Source organism: Engystomops pustulosus, chromosome 4, assembly GCF_040894005.1.
Source record: "Engystomops pustulosus chromosome 4, aEngPut4.maternal, whole genome shotgun sequence".
Classification (NCBI taxonomy): domain Eukaryota; kingdom Metazoa; phylum Chordata; class Amphibia; order Anura; family Leptodactylidae; genus Engystomops; species Engystomops pustulosus.
In genome coordinates this window covers 107871535-107886210 of record NC_092414.1, presented here as the reverse complement: position 1 = coordinate 107886210, position 14676 = coordinate 107871535, and the positions used below count along the sequence as shown (strand labels likewise).

Here is a 14676-nt window from a genome sequence, read left to right as displayed (position 1 = left end):
TATGCTTATATATACACACATTAAAATGCAAATGTAACAATAACTATATGTCTTTCTTATAAGTAGTCATTGAAGAAGCGATTTTCTTTCATTGGCTTGTGTCGCTAAATGTGTGAATCAGTGCATTATAGCATACATGGGTGAAATATAAGTGTGGTATAAGTGTATACCTTTTACTTTTTCTCTATGTATAAAAGAAAGCCCTCCCTTATTGAAGCCTGGGCTTCCAGATAAACAGTATTCACATAATTATGTTTGACTAATATATCCCATATGATGTGGACAGTGTATTTTACCCCCAGTGGATCTGTATAAGATTGGCTTCAGGCTATGTAAAGTCAAGATTTTAGCTCCTCCTGTAGTATTTGGTGAGCTGTTTTTTCACCCTCCCAGGAGCTATATTATTTAAAGATACATGTTTTTTTCTTTTATCGTTGCTAGTTCTTTCTAATTAATTTTAGATTAAGAAATATTTTAGGATGTTACCTGGAGCAAAGGGACATTTGTAAATGTGCATTAACCGCTTGTTGATCTAATTAAAGGTATGACCATTTTGGCTTTTACTGCAGAGTCTCTGTATTACTAGGAAAGAATTGAGGCAGCTGCTTGTAGATGTTACTTGCAGCATTACCAGCTTGTGTTCAGTCCCCCACTGCCCCTCCTGCACTGCCTTTGTGTCAGTGCTAAGAGAACTAGCTATGCTGTGCCCAGACAGAGAATGGCACCGCTGCCGCAAGTACCACTACAATGTACTGAGGTAAAGGATTATCTTTTCTTTGTCTGCAAAAATCCGATAGGGCATGTGATACCGCCTTGAAAATGCCCATGCTAGTGTTAGACAACCTCCCTTGTTGTTGGAGATGCAAGCAGATACATGTGAGGGCACACAACAAGGTGTGATAATTGCTTGGAGTGACATTAGATGGAGAGATAGTGTAGAGAAGGGAGGAGAGAGGCTGTCTCCTTTCCAGCCACACACAGGCGCAGAGAATAGGCTTGTAAACCCTGCAGGCGGGGCTCTCCTCAGTGACAGCAGCAGTACAACCAGGGAGAAGCCTTCAGAAACAGAGCTCCTTCTTCTCCCACACCTAGACAACCATAAGGGCTTCTTCACCTTCTCCCCAGCTACACTACCTAGAACTCAGACAAAGGAAATATTCCAGGAGATTGCTCTCTCTTTCCTTCCATGAAAGCCTGTTGTCTGTCTTTTTCTGTCCAGCCTTTAATCTGATCTGATGACATCTCTGCAACCTGTTTACTCTGAGCCTGGGAGGGATTATTTTCGTTTGTGACTGTGAAGTGGAGGAAAAGCTGCCCCTTGATGTCTTTACAATGAAGCACTGAAAGAAAATTTAAATGAGCAGCGAGAGGAAAGCTAACAGTTCTTACAAAGACGGTGGCACAAAAAGGGTGGAGCCCTGGCATTTGGATGAATGTACAGCATTGGCAACCTGAACTTTTTCTAAGGGTTTGTGCAGTGATGCTGGAATGACTCCCACCCATTGAACTGCAGTGTCATTTACACCATGTTCCAAAGGTGAAACTTTACTCCAAGGAGTGTGTAATTTATTTACACCATATTCTTCCTCTGTCTGTTCTCACTGCTTTTGTCTGGCACCCAGGAATCAAGTGACATGCACGGAACCTGCTCTTTATTGCTTGCTGTTTAACCGAATGTTTTCTTATAAACATGCAGTCACCATTTTACACAATATTTTTTGTATTTTTTGGAGCATCAATAGTGAGCAATCATAAATTGCAAGATGATTTGAACAAGGTGGAACGTGGAGATGGCACAACCTGGTGCCAAAAGCCATCCTCTCTTCTAGACAGAGTTTACTCTAAAAGGACAAGGAGTCAAACTGTGGATGACAAGTCTGCTCATAATAATGTTTTAAGGAACATTCTTTGCATATTTTTCCATCCGAGCTTAAGCAAGCCATTGACTGAATATGGATCGCATGAGCAAAATGGCAAACAAGAACAGAGGACACCTGCACCAAGTGTGCAATATGAAACCTTTCCCAAGGAGCATGGAAAACTGAGCAACACAGTCATGGAAACCAGATATAAGGCGGAAACACCTGAGCAACATCCTCTGGACCATAATGCCAAGGTATACAACAGTGCTAGAAATAAAAGGGAAACATATGAGCAGCAGTGGAAGAAGGGGAACGACAGCTCAAACAAGACCAACAGTGAAAAAAAATTCTTAGTGGATTTGAATGAAACTTTGCAGAGCTCTAATGTAGGAAAAGAGACAGAACCTCACACATTGTCATTAAATGGATCAGTACCATTTGCTACAAATGATTTGAAGGTGTTCTCTGATAATATGGAAGTTAACCAAGCTTTAGTACCAAAAAATACAACCAATAAAAAGCTGCACATAAAGAACCCATTTTACCCTTTAACCGAAGATTCATATGGAGCATATGCAGTCATGTGCTTATCCATCATTATATTTGTTATCGGCATTATGGGTAATATGGCTGTGATGTGCATAGTTTGCCATAACTACTATATGAGAAGCATATCCAACTCACTTTTGGCAAATTTGGCCTTCTGGGATTTTTTGATCATTTTCTTCTGCCTTCCATTGGTAATATTTCATGAACTAACCAAAAAGTGGCTGCTGGAAGATTTCTCTTGCAAAATTATTCCATATATTGAGGTAATGTTTTCTTAAATAATATGTAGGTAAGGGCTGTTAATGTGGGGTAAGTCGTTATAAGAAATCTTTTAAACAGTGTTGTCATATAATCTACAAGTCATGTTAGTGGATGCAATAACACCAAAGTACCAGAATGGGGAAGAGGGGCATTACTAAAACTTTGTAAACTGGTCCACTAGTTAGTCAGGTGATCTCAGGGGGAAGGAAGTCATTTTTTTGATACTGCATGAATTTGGTTTACTGTTAAAAAACAGGAATAATACTTACATGATGCTTATTATATATGTTAGATTGTTCATCAGTGTCTCTTATACACACATAAAGAGTTTGTCCATAATTGGTGTCTGGTTTTTGAACTGCAATACTAGATACAGATAGTAAATTTGATTAGTTAAACTACAGAAAAACTGTTTAATTTGCAGCATGTGATGACTTTCTGTTTATGTGAAAATGGCACTTATATACACTTAACAAGTTACCACTGGCACCTTATCTAGCAATAGATGAGCAGAAGAAAGGGCATGCCAAGTTTTTGTCTCAGCTTTAGAATTAAATATGGACTTCTTAAGCTGTTTTGCCCGTCTCCATTTGCCATGCATATTTGTTCCTTATTTAAAAGTGACCAGCTTTATATCGGTGCCAGTTTTATGCCATTCAGCCTGTATCTCTGCCAACCTCACAGCTAACTGGCTATAGTCCACCATCAGTCACATAATGCATGATTGAACGGCAACAAATATCAGTGAATATCAAACATCCAAGATGCCAACAATGATTTTTTTTTAATAATGGTCTATATTAAATATATTTTGTTTTCAAAGATAAGTATATTTAATATTTTCCTACTGATTTGATTCTGAACTTGCTTCTACTTGTTTTTTTTACTGTTAAAAATGTAAGCTTAAAATATATCAAATGTTTATATCTACACAATGAGGAGAAAAAATATATATATACAGTTGGATGCATATTTGTATACATTTTGCTTAAAAAAATACACAGTATACATCAGTGTGATATAAGTGGTTATCGTAGTGATAAAGTTGTTACTGCTAGATGGACTAGCTTAGAACAAGGGGAGTGTCTCAGACTACCGAAGTACAGTGCACATACAGTAATGTGAAAAGATGCTCACCAATTAGCAAAATGAAAGTAGAAACTGGGAATCAGAATAAAATGTTAGAGACTCCATGAAAAAGGCTTAGTGTATGACTCCATCGGGGAGCAATGACCCTCCCAAAATGGTAGTGCCGGCACAGGGTTTACCCCTTTAAATGCCATGCGCGACTTTCTCAGTGGCATTTAAATAATTAACACCTGCACTGGGAGAGCCTGTAGGTTTTTGCCGGACCCCTGAACTTCTAATGAAGTTGGAGAACGCTCATCACTACTTGTAAGGCATCTAGCACATAAACGTGTAATGGGACTATGTGCTAAACAATTGTTTGGGGCTAATACAAGTCCCCATTACTTTCTATATGCCCATGGCCAGTACATACACTCTGCTCTGGGCGCACTTAGGGTGTGTTCACACGTAGCATTAACGTATTCATTTTCAAATACATCACAACAGCTGTGAAGAGGACATAATGTTAACAGACACATGTGTTAACATGTCAATGCACTTGTTAACATTGTGTTAACTAATGCATTTTGTAAAAAGCTATGTAACTAGGCAAATCTTCTCTTCTCAGATGTTATGATACGTTTGTGAACGTACCCTCAATTATCTTGTGTTTGCCCCTCACACACATTGGTGCACTGATTGATGTCACCAGTGGTCATTACTTGGACCATTTTTGGTAAGTATAAAAACTGTAAAAAAAAAACCTGTATTTTTGAGATGTTCTGATCCAGCTTTCTGGTCTCAAAATTTCTCATGTCTTAAAGGGATTCTCCCATCGTATCAAGTTAGGCCTTATCCACAGGTAGGGCGTAACTTGCTCGTTGGTGGGGTTGCCCAGGCTGCTCCATTTATCTCTATGGAGCTGAAGGTCATAGCAGAGCAGGAGAACCCCTTTAAGTTGACCGGGATGGGAGGAAGATTCTTTTTGTCCTTTATTGTGATCTCTGCTCTGGTGTGAAGTTGGGGTGCCAACAGAGAGGGCTCCAAGTGCCACCTCTGGCATCTGTGTCATAGTTTCTATGTTGTAAGGCATTGGGGCTTGGTATTATGTGAATGGTCCACATTTCGTGGATGGTTTTAGTAACTATAACAGCAGTGTAAGCAGATCCATACAAACAGAGTATCATACAAGCACAACACATACACCAAAGAACATACACATACATATACCAGTATATATATATAACACACACGTCATTCACTTACAGATTATAGATACTTGCATACACACATCATGCATTTAGATTATAGATACCTAGACACATGGGGTTATTTACCATTGGTATTGCTGGGCTTTGTTGGTGTAAAAAAGTCGCATTGAGTTTTTTTGCAACTTTTCACAGCTAGATTTCACTATTCTGGCGTAAACGTAGAACTACTGCTAGTGTAACATCGTGCAAAGGCAGATTCATGTCTTGTGACTTTTTATGCATTTTGTGACTGTTTTTGACAGAAAAAATCCCAGAAAGCAAGTAGAGCATAAGAACATTTATTAAAGGGCCAAAGCCACCTTAATGAAACTGACGGGCAGTGGAGGACAAAAACATACACAGTACTATCCCAAGGGGCACCAAGTTTATACATGCATACACATATATAGTAAACAAACAGAAACCTTTCACACACTTATAGTTTACACACACATATATACACACATTGGGGGGTTATTTATCATAAAGCCAGCTCCTTGGCACAGTTATGTGTGCAGCTCCGCTGCCTATCAAAGGAGCTTTGGCACTTTAATAAATGTTCTTGGGCTCTACTTTCTGTCTGGGATATATTTTTTTAAAGATGCAAAGTCGCAAAATGCATAAAAAGTCCCAGCATATATGCCAACAGAGGACTGTGGTGACTATGCAACTTTTTAAAAAGTTATGACTTTGCAGGGTGTTGCACTAGCAGTACCTCTATGTTTGTTCTACACTGCTCAAAAAAATAAAGGGAAAACTTAAACAACACAATATATTACCAAGTAAATCAAACTTCAGAGAAATCAAACTGTCCAATTAGGAAGCAACACTAATTGACAGTCAATTTCACAGGCAATTAGCAAAACACGCTCAGTATAGGAGTGGTTCTGCAAGTGGGGACTACAGACACATCTCAGTACCATGCTTTCTGGTTGATGTTTTGTCAATTTTAAATGTTGGTGGTGCTTTCACACTTGTGGTAGCATGAGACGGACTCCATTCTCCTGCTCTACAGCTGCCTAATACAGCAGTGGCGGACAGATTCTGTAACCAGGTGAGCAGTTTGGTCGGCTATGGGCCCTCCCATGAGGGCCACCAATATTTCACTAATGAGGAACCATTAGTTTTGGATTTGTTTCTGAACAAATACAATCTGAGATAACTTGGCAGATATTTAATCTTTTATATATAACTGCTAATAGCAAGTGTAGCACTTAAAGGGGGTGTTAACTAAAAGTTGTGGCCCAATGAATTGATGGAGTAAATATGGGCCTGGTAGAGGCTCCCTTATCATATTCCAAGCAGGAGCTGGAAGAGGATCAGAAGAGTTAACTGAGTAACTGTGAGAACTCATGACCCCTTTACATCTGAAAGAGGGGAAATTATACATTTCCACCAGCATTTAAGATCTGTTAAAAAGTAGTCCATTTACTATTAAGTGCTAAAACTGATGTCATACATACAGGAAATTTGACCACCCCTCCTGCAAGATTTAAAGACAACCTGTCATCACTTTCAGGTTGGCCAAACGAAATGCACCCTGATCTGTCAGAGACCTTTGTTATGTTTTACTGTAAGATGCTGCAGTATTTTAGGTAATACAGAATTAGAGGACGAGATGTTAAATGTGTCTGTTGTGTGATCATATTTCAAATATTTGGCATCATGCATTTCATTTAACAAGCAAGTTAGAACAAAATAACCCAAAGGCAAAAAAAGGATTTAACAGATTAGAAAGCATAAGTAAGCACTTCTGCAGTAAGTGTTAGTTGTCAAATGACTTTATTTTTTTCCCTTTCTTTGTGCAATTTCTGTCCCAACCATATGATTCATTTAGCTGGATTATTCATTTTCTATGAGTAATGTGCAAATTAATGGTCAATTCAACCTATTTTGAATTTAACTTTAACCCCTAGGGGACTCAGCCTCTTTTGGCCTTAAGGACGCGCTCCCATTTTTCAAATCTGGCCTGTGTCACTATAAGTGGTTATAGCTTTGGAATGCCATGAGATATCCAGGGGATTTTGAGATTGTTTTCTCGTGACACATTGTACTTCAAATTAGTTTAAAAATTTGGATGAAATCTCTTGCGTTTAGTTATGAAAAAAAACAAAAATTGGCAAAAATTTGGAAAAATTCTTTATTTTCAATGTTCTAAATTCTCTACTTTTGATGCAGATAGTCATAGCACCCAAATTAATTCATAACTTACATTTCCCAAATGTCTGCTTTAGGTTGGCATGGTTTTTTAAGATTCCACATATTTTACTAGAATGTTATGAGGCTCAGAATTTAGGTATCATTTTTCACATTTTTTGTAAAATCACCAAAACCCGTATTTAGATGGACCTGCTCTACTTCTAATTGACACTGAGAGGCCTAAATAATAGCTAGACTCATAAATTACCCCATTGTGGAAACTACACCCCTCAACGTATGAAAAACCACTTTTAAGAAGTTTGTTAACCCTTTAGGTGTTTTATAGGGGTTAAAACAAAATGGAGGTGCAGTCTGCAAATTGTAATATTTTTTCACAATACACTCATTTTGGGTGGAAAATTAAACATTTACAATGGATTAAATGAAAAAAGGCTCCACAAAGTTTGATACCCAATTTCTCCCGAGTACACGGATACCCCATATGTGGTGGTATCCTGATGTATGGGCGCACGGCCGGGCATAGAAGGGAAGGAGGCGCCATCCAGATCAGATTTGCTATGTCACATTGTACAGGCTATAATTTTTTTCTTTTTTTAATGAGGACCTATAGCGGCTTATTTCTTTTGCCACATGAGATGCACTTTTCTGGTACGTAATTTGGGGGAATCTATAGCTAATTGGTGAGATTTTATTAACTCTTTGTTGGTGGAGGAAATGAAAATCATCAATTTTTGGGAATGTTTTTTTTTTGGCCGTTAACCATACCATAAAAATAGTATATTATTTTTATTCTATGGGTCACCACGATTACGAAAAGACCTCATTTATATAGATTTTTTATTTTTTCCCATTTTTACTGAATAAAAAGTAATTTGGCAAAAATGTTGTTAATTTTAGCATCACCGTCTTTCATATGCATAATTTTTTTATTTTTCGCCTCACAAATCTGGTTAAGGGCTTATTTTTTGCGAGAAGGATTGTTCTTTTAAGTGGTCTTATTTTACAGTGCATAACATTTTTTAAATTACTTTTTATAGCATTTTTTATAGGGTATTAATTGAAAATTATCTTTTTTTGGAGCTTTTTTGGGTTGTTTTTTTTACGGGGTTCACTTTGCAGATCTAATAATGATTCTGTTTTATTATGCAGATTGTTACGGACGCAGGGATACCAAATATGTGGGGGTTTTGTGTATTTTATTCAATTGTACTGAATAAAAACTAATTTGGAGAAAATCTTGTTCATTTTAACATCACCATCTTTTCATATGCATAACTTTTTTATTTTTTGGCTGACAAATCTGGTTAGGGGCCTATTTTTTGCGAGAAGAGTTGTTCTTTTTAGTGGGCTTATTTTAGAGTGCATAACATTTTTTAAATCACTTTTTAGAGCATTTTTTATAGGGTATTAATTAAAAATGATCTTTTTTCGGAACGTTTTTGTGGGTTTTTTCCTCCGGCGTTTACCGCGCGGGTCCAGTAATGATTCTGTTTTATTATACAGATTGTTACGGACGCGGCAATACCAAATATGCGGGGGGGGTTTTGCGTTTTTTGTGGTTTTTATACTTTATTAAGTGTTTTTATGGGAAAGTGACATTTTAGGGGCTTATATTTTAATGTATTTATTTTTTTATTTATTATAATGTGTAGTGTTTAGTGTTTTTCACTTTTTTTACTTATACTTACTTGAACTTGAACCAGTGATGCTCTGATCACTGGTTTAAGTTCAATACACTGCTCTACAATACTATTTTATTGTAGAGCAGTGTAAACTGTCTGAGCATGCTTGCGCATGCTCAGACACTTTACAGTCAGACCCGGAAGGGGTCTGGCTGCCATGGAAACCGGGCAGCTCCGGGGCACATGCCAGTCCTCGGAGCTGCCCAGAAGTGGATCGGATCCCCCGGTAAGCGGCACGGGGGATCCGATCCACAGCGCAAACACCCTTACACGCCGCGGTCATGCTTGGGTGTTAGCGCAGGCTGTCAGCTGTGATAGACAGCTGACAGCCGCTGCTTCTGGTGCCGGCTCCGTTCGTGAGCCGATGCCAGAAGCAGGACGTTATAGCACGTCCCCGTGCGCTTAACATGTAGCCACGGGGACGTACTATAACGTCCTGGTGCGCCTAGGGGTTAATGACTGCTAGACAGAAACATAACTAGTAAAAAAAGGACCCTATAGCAAAATTGGGGCTGGGCCCCCCTCCACTTACAGGGGTTTCCCAGAATTAGTAAAAGATGGCTGCATTCTTACTGAAACAGCGCCACAGTTGTGCATGAGTTCACAGTGGTATTGAATATGGCTTTATTGCACAGTGGAGGACAAATGTGCAATATCACTCACAACCTGGCACAAGAGTGGAAAAAAATATAATTCTTCTCTGCTTCTACCCAACACTGAAGAAGTGTGAAATGTATATATTTGCATGTCTGTGGCCTGGCATGCCAGTGCATAGTACAGCTCAGAGGTAAGTACATGAAAATGGATACTATATGCCACCTGAACAAATGTTTATGCTGGATGTAGAGGTTTCTCAAGGAATATTGCATACAATAACGCTGCACAACATTTACTCATCACTGTTCTTTGCCGACTAGTCTGGACTGCTGGATAAACCTGTATAAATAGCTGTGACTGTTCTAGTTATCCCTATGCTCCCTAGTAATATCACAGAAGACAAGTTGTAGTATACAGCGCTGCGCTCCATGTCTTGGCTTTTTACTGTAAGTTTCAGCTTAGTCTTCACCCTCTCACAGGCAATATAATTGTGCTTACTAAACACAAAACTAAGGCCCCTTCCACACTTGCGAGTATGATGCGCTGAACTCGCAACACACTCGCAGTGCGTGCTGCCTGGATCTCCCGGTCCAAATACTGCAAACGGGAGCTGAACTCAGCATTTCAGTTCAGTTCCGGCTTTCAGCGTTCGGGCCGCACGATCAAGGCAGCACTCACTGCGAGCGAGTTCAGCGCATCACACTTGTAAGTGTGGAAGGAACCTAATTCAGTGTCCATGCATTAGGGTAAGTTGTGTTAAGGAGTAAGAGTTCTCCTTATGTAAACTTAGCCTATGAAGGCCGCCTTGAAGGCGTCTGGACATTTATAGTCAATTTTGCTCCGGTATGCTGGGAAATATACAAATACGCTTTCCAGGATGGGACAAGGAAAACCATGCTACCTGGTAATGCATCCCCCCAATGCATGACTTTCAGGAAGCCTAATAACATGATGCAAGATTAATGCCAATCCAGTATATCGTCTCCAGAAGGAACAACAGCACTGTTTCAACATGGTTGCGTCTCTTCAGTACAGTGTAGGAATGGCTATAAGTCTCCACATGCCTGCAAGGCAGCCTTAATTGCCAAACTCTGTATAAGGAGAACTCTCACTCAGCTAAATCAGTTCCCTTTATTGTATTGTACACAGTGCTGTCTAAAGTTGGGAATCTGTATTTATAAAATTGTGATGCTTGTGCGCCAGCATATGATGTTTCCACCACACCGTATGTATATATCAGGAGGCTCTACCCTCCTAATTTATCCAGCAGGCAGATGCGCCTGCATACAATTCTATTCCGGTTCTTACCTTGCATAGACTTGGGCTTTATGCCAAATCCACTGCTTGGCATGACCTCCTTCACTGAGGGCGTGGAGGTGGTGTTAGGGTTTGCCAGGAATTGCAATTATTTCCTGATAAATGTTCCCCAATGTGTCTTTTCTTTAATTTAATATATGAAGTTTCTATTGTGAAATATAGTGACCGCTCTGCTTTAAATGGATACTGACTTTGATGACAAACTTTAAATATATCAGTATTTCCATTTTTTCACTAAAGTGAACCATATCTTGCTGGAAAGACAACCAAATGCTTACAGGTGTCAGATTATATAGAATAGGGGAAGATGATGGGATCAACAAAATTTCCACACCCCAGCTGAAAGTACATTCCAAATGTAGACAATACAAAAATCATATATTGGGGCATATTTATCAAGCTCCCCTTTAAAATATTCTTGAGCACTGGTAAAATGAAAGCTGAGCTGTGATTGGTTGCCATGGGCAACTAGAAATATTCTGACTTTCAGACAGCTTGATAAATCTGCCCCAATGAGCAGAAAGAGTGATATTGCTCATAAACACACCCTAGACTACTGATTTCTACCAACTTTTGGAACCTTTAGACCAGTGATGGCAAACCTTTTAGAGACCAAGTGCCCAAACTACAACAAAGACCCGCTTATTTATCGCAAAGTGCCAACACAGAAATTTAATTTGTGATTTATACTCCCTTCTCTGTCACAGTTTTCATTGATAGCAGCACCTGAGGACACCAATAAAGCAGAAAATAGTCCCAGGTAGAGCTGTCACTTTATAATACATCTGTGCACAGCAAGTCCTGGGCTGTCTGGGACTGCAGGAAGTTACCTGGAGTCATCTCTGGTGATGGCCTGAGTGCCCACAGAAAGGGCTCCGAGTGCCACCTCTGGCACCAGTGCCATAGGTTAGCCATCACTGCTTTAGACCAATAATATTTTATAAATAACATTTTGTTTCTGGTAACTGTAGAATTTGTAAATACCACAGAACTCCGTTTCCTTAGTTTTATTTGCGCATAAAAGTTTACATAGTCCACCAAAGGAATCCTCAATATGTAAAATCATATCATCAATGGATCATAATTCACAACATTTCGAGCAAGGATCTGTCTGTAGGAAATGAGATTAAAGAAGACTCGCTACATATAAAAACATACTTTTACATAGGATCCATTAATTCTTAGTATAAAAGGTACTTAATCCATTTGATTATAGACTGGCTAAGGAATCAGGTAAAAGTATGTATGGAGTAAAGTAATATAAACTGAAGGTTTAACCTGACATAAATCCACATAGGTATGCATATGAGGGATCTGGAGGCAGGTTGAACAGACAAATGTAGTAATAAACCGAAGAAGAGAGGTGACAGAGAGACATGGTAACAACATTAGGACCCAGAGACATCCAAGGTAGAATATGGACAACACAGATACCAGTTCATGCACAGTGTCCACCCCAGACTCCACACTGTTCCTCTGATACCTATAGTCATTACAAGTGTGTGTCTGTACTGCTCCTAACAAATTGGTGCTTCCTCTTTCTCATATATCTACTCATATACATCCCATTTGCATATACTGGCACATATGTTGAAAATTTTATATGTCTGGGTCCAACTGTTCATATCCTTACCATGTCTATCTATCTCCACTTTCCTCCTGTTTAATACGACTCCTGTCTGTTTAATCTGCCCTCAAGATCCCTCCCATGCATACCTATATGGATTTATATAATAATAATAATTACATTATTTATATAGCGCACACAGGTTCCGCAGCGCTGCATAGAGCATGCCAAATCAGTCCCAGTCCTCGTGGACCTACCAGTATGTTTTGGAGTGTGGGAGGAAACCCATGCAAATAAGGAAAGAACATACAAACTCTTTGCAGATGTTGACTTGGATGGGACTTGAACCCAGGACCCCTGCGCTGCAAGGTTGTAGTGCTAACCACTAAGCCTCCTGTTCATATTACATTACTCCATGCTGCGTCAAATGTGCTTCTACCTGATTCCTTAGCCAGTCTTTAAGGATATGATAGATCTTGTGAAATCGTATGTTTTAATAATAATAATAATAATTCTTTATTTATATAGCGCACACAGATTATGTTTTTTATTTCTACCACATCTCATTTGCTCCACACAGATCTTCCTTGACAAAAGTCCATGATGATCCGACACATTGGGAAATATGATCTGTTGATGATAATATTATGCATATTGAGAGCTCCTTTGGCGATCCATTTTATGTGTGACACATTTTGAGAATAAAACTAAGCGTCACCTTTGAAAACAATATGGAAACGGAGTTCAATGGTATCTGTGAATATTTGATAATGGTGTCTTAGCAGTATCTACATTACTTATGGAAATTCTTGCACTTCAGGACCATTATTATCCATGGTCCAGTGATGATACCTGCTTCACCTCTGTCTTATAAAGCTTTAGGAAAAATTCTTGAAGGTACTTAGTCTACCATTTGACATTGTTCCTTTCCACAAAGCATTTGTTCTGCCTCTAAGGCCATTGGTGCCTATGGTGCTGTGTCTGCTGCCCCAAAGGCAAATATAGCATAAATACCAGCTTGGAAGACTAGCTAGGACCAGCATAATTTGATGTAATTAGTGACCTCAAAGTCATATTACTGTCCTGGTCACAAAAGTAAAGTTTGAAGGGATAAAAAATATCTTACATTCATGTTGATATATTATAAAACATCTCATACCATCCAGTAACAAAAATTTAAAAAACGCAATGTTATTAACAACTTAAAATAATAATGTTCAACTTGATTGTTGACAAATCCAAATCTGATTCACTTAAAACTTTCTTAAACAACGCTACATTGTCTGCTACAGTGGTCTTTTATTTATAAGCATATCCTGCATTATTAATATTGTACTGATGACCTGTTCTAATTCACATTTAATTTATTATGCATTTATAAAATGACAACTTTAAACGTAACTCATCAGAATAAATGGATTGGTTCTATGTCGAGCTGATAGTGGCAATGAACTATATTTGTTTTACTCTTCCATTAAATAAATACACTGACTGACTTTATAAATCATCTGCAAGACATATGAACCTGCAGCTTTCATATAAGCATAATGCAAAAAAAACATTGTACACTCACTTAACATATACCGTACAATGAGTTCCTCAAGCCTGGACTCGTCCTACATTAGTAGGTCATGCTGCCTTTGGCATTTAATTCTACACTTACACAACACAAAACTGACGACTTGCACTCTTCATATTGTACGACTGCTTGCCAAAATACCCATTGACGCTGCTCTCCTTTTCCCCTGGAATAAAGATTCCACACTTCGTCTTTGGATTAATTAATTAAATAATCAGCAGCCTTTTTTAATTAACAAACAACATAAAACATCAAAAACAAATAACCTTATAAAACCATTTTTATTTACATCCGATCCAATACCCTCCCTCCTCTTTTTTCAACTTTGAGAAAGAGGGGTCCTCGGAGCTCCTAACTGTCAAAGGCCTTTCTGCACCCCGCTTCCTTTGTTTACCCTAAACCGCCGCCTCTGTTTCCAGGGCACTATGGATTGCAGATGACTATAAACCACTCCTGGGGGCACCACCCAGCAGGAGCCCAAACTGCCATACTAAGGCAGAAGCAAAATTTCATTAATCCAGCCCATCCATCCTGTTTACTCCTCCATCAATCCACCAACTACAAAGAGCTTTTCCTCTCCTCCACCACCAAAAGACCGCTGCAACAACATCCCACCCCTATACAGGGCGGGTAGGACTCCTTCTCCAATGGCTTGAAAATGGCCGGCTGGCTTGTGTTCCCAAACTCCTGCTAGTACCTGCCCTTAGTAACTCCTGCTCCCTATCTCACATGCCTCTTAACTATGTGTTCCCTCCCATAAGGCTGTGTCATGTCAGCCCTCCCT

At 39.0% G+C, this 14676-nt stretch overlaps 1 protein-coding gene across 1 annotated transcript in view; it reads left to right on the top strand.

The window, feature by feature from the left end:
* The first annotated feature begins 806 nt into the window (after window positions 1-806).
* Window positions 807-14676, top strand: part of GPR37 (G protein-coupled receptor 37) — a 34578-nt gene continuing 20708 nt past the window's right edge. Inside the window, exon 1 of the mRNA XM_072147028.1 lies at window positions 807-2674. Within this exon, the coding sequence (XP_072003129.1) occupies window positions 1691-2674 (984 nt within the window). The 5' untranslated portion in view covers window positions 807-1690. The remainder of the gene's footprint in view (window positions 2675-14676) is intronic.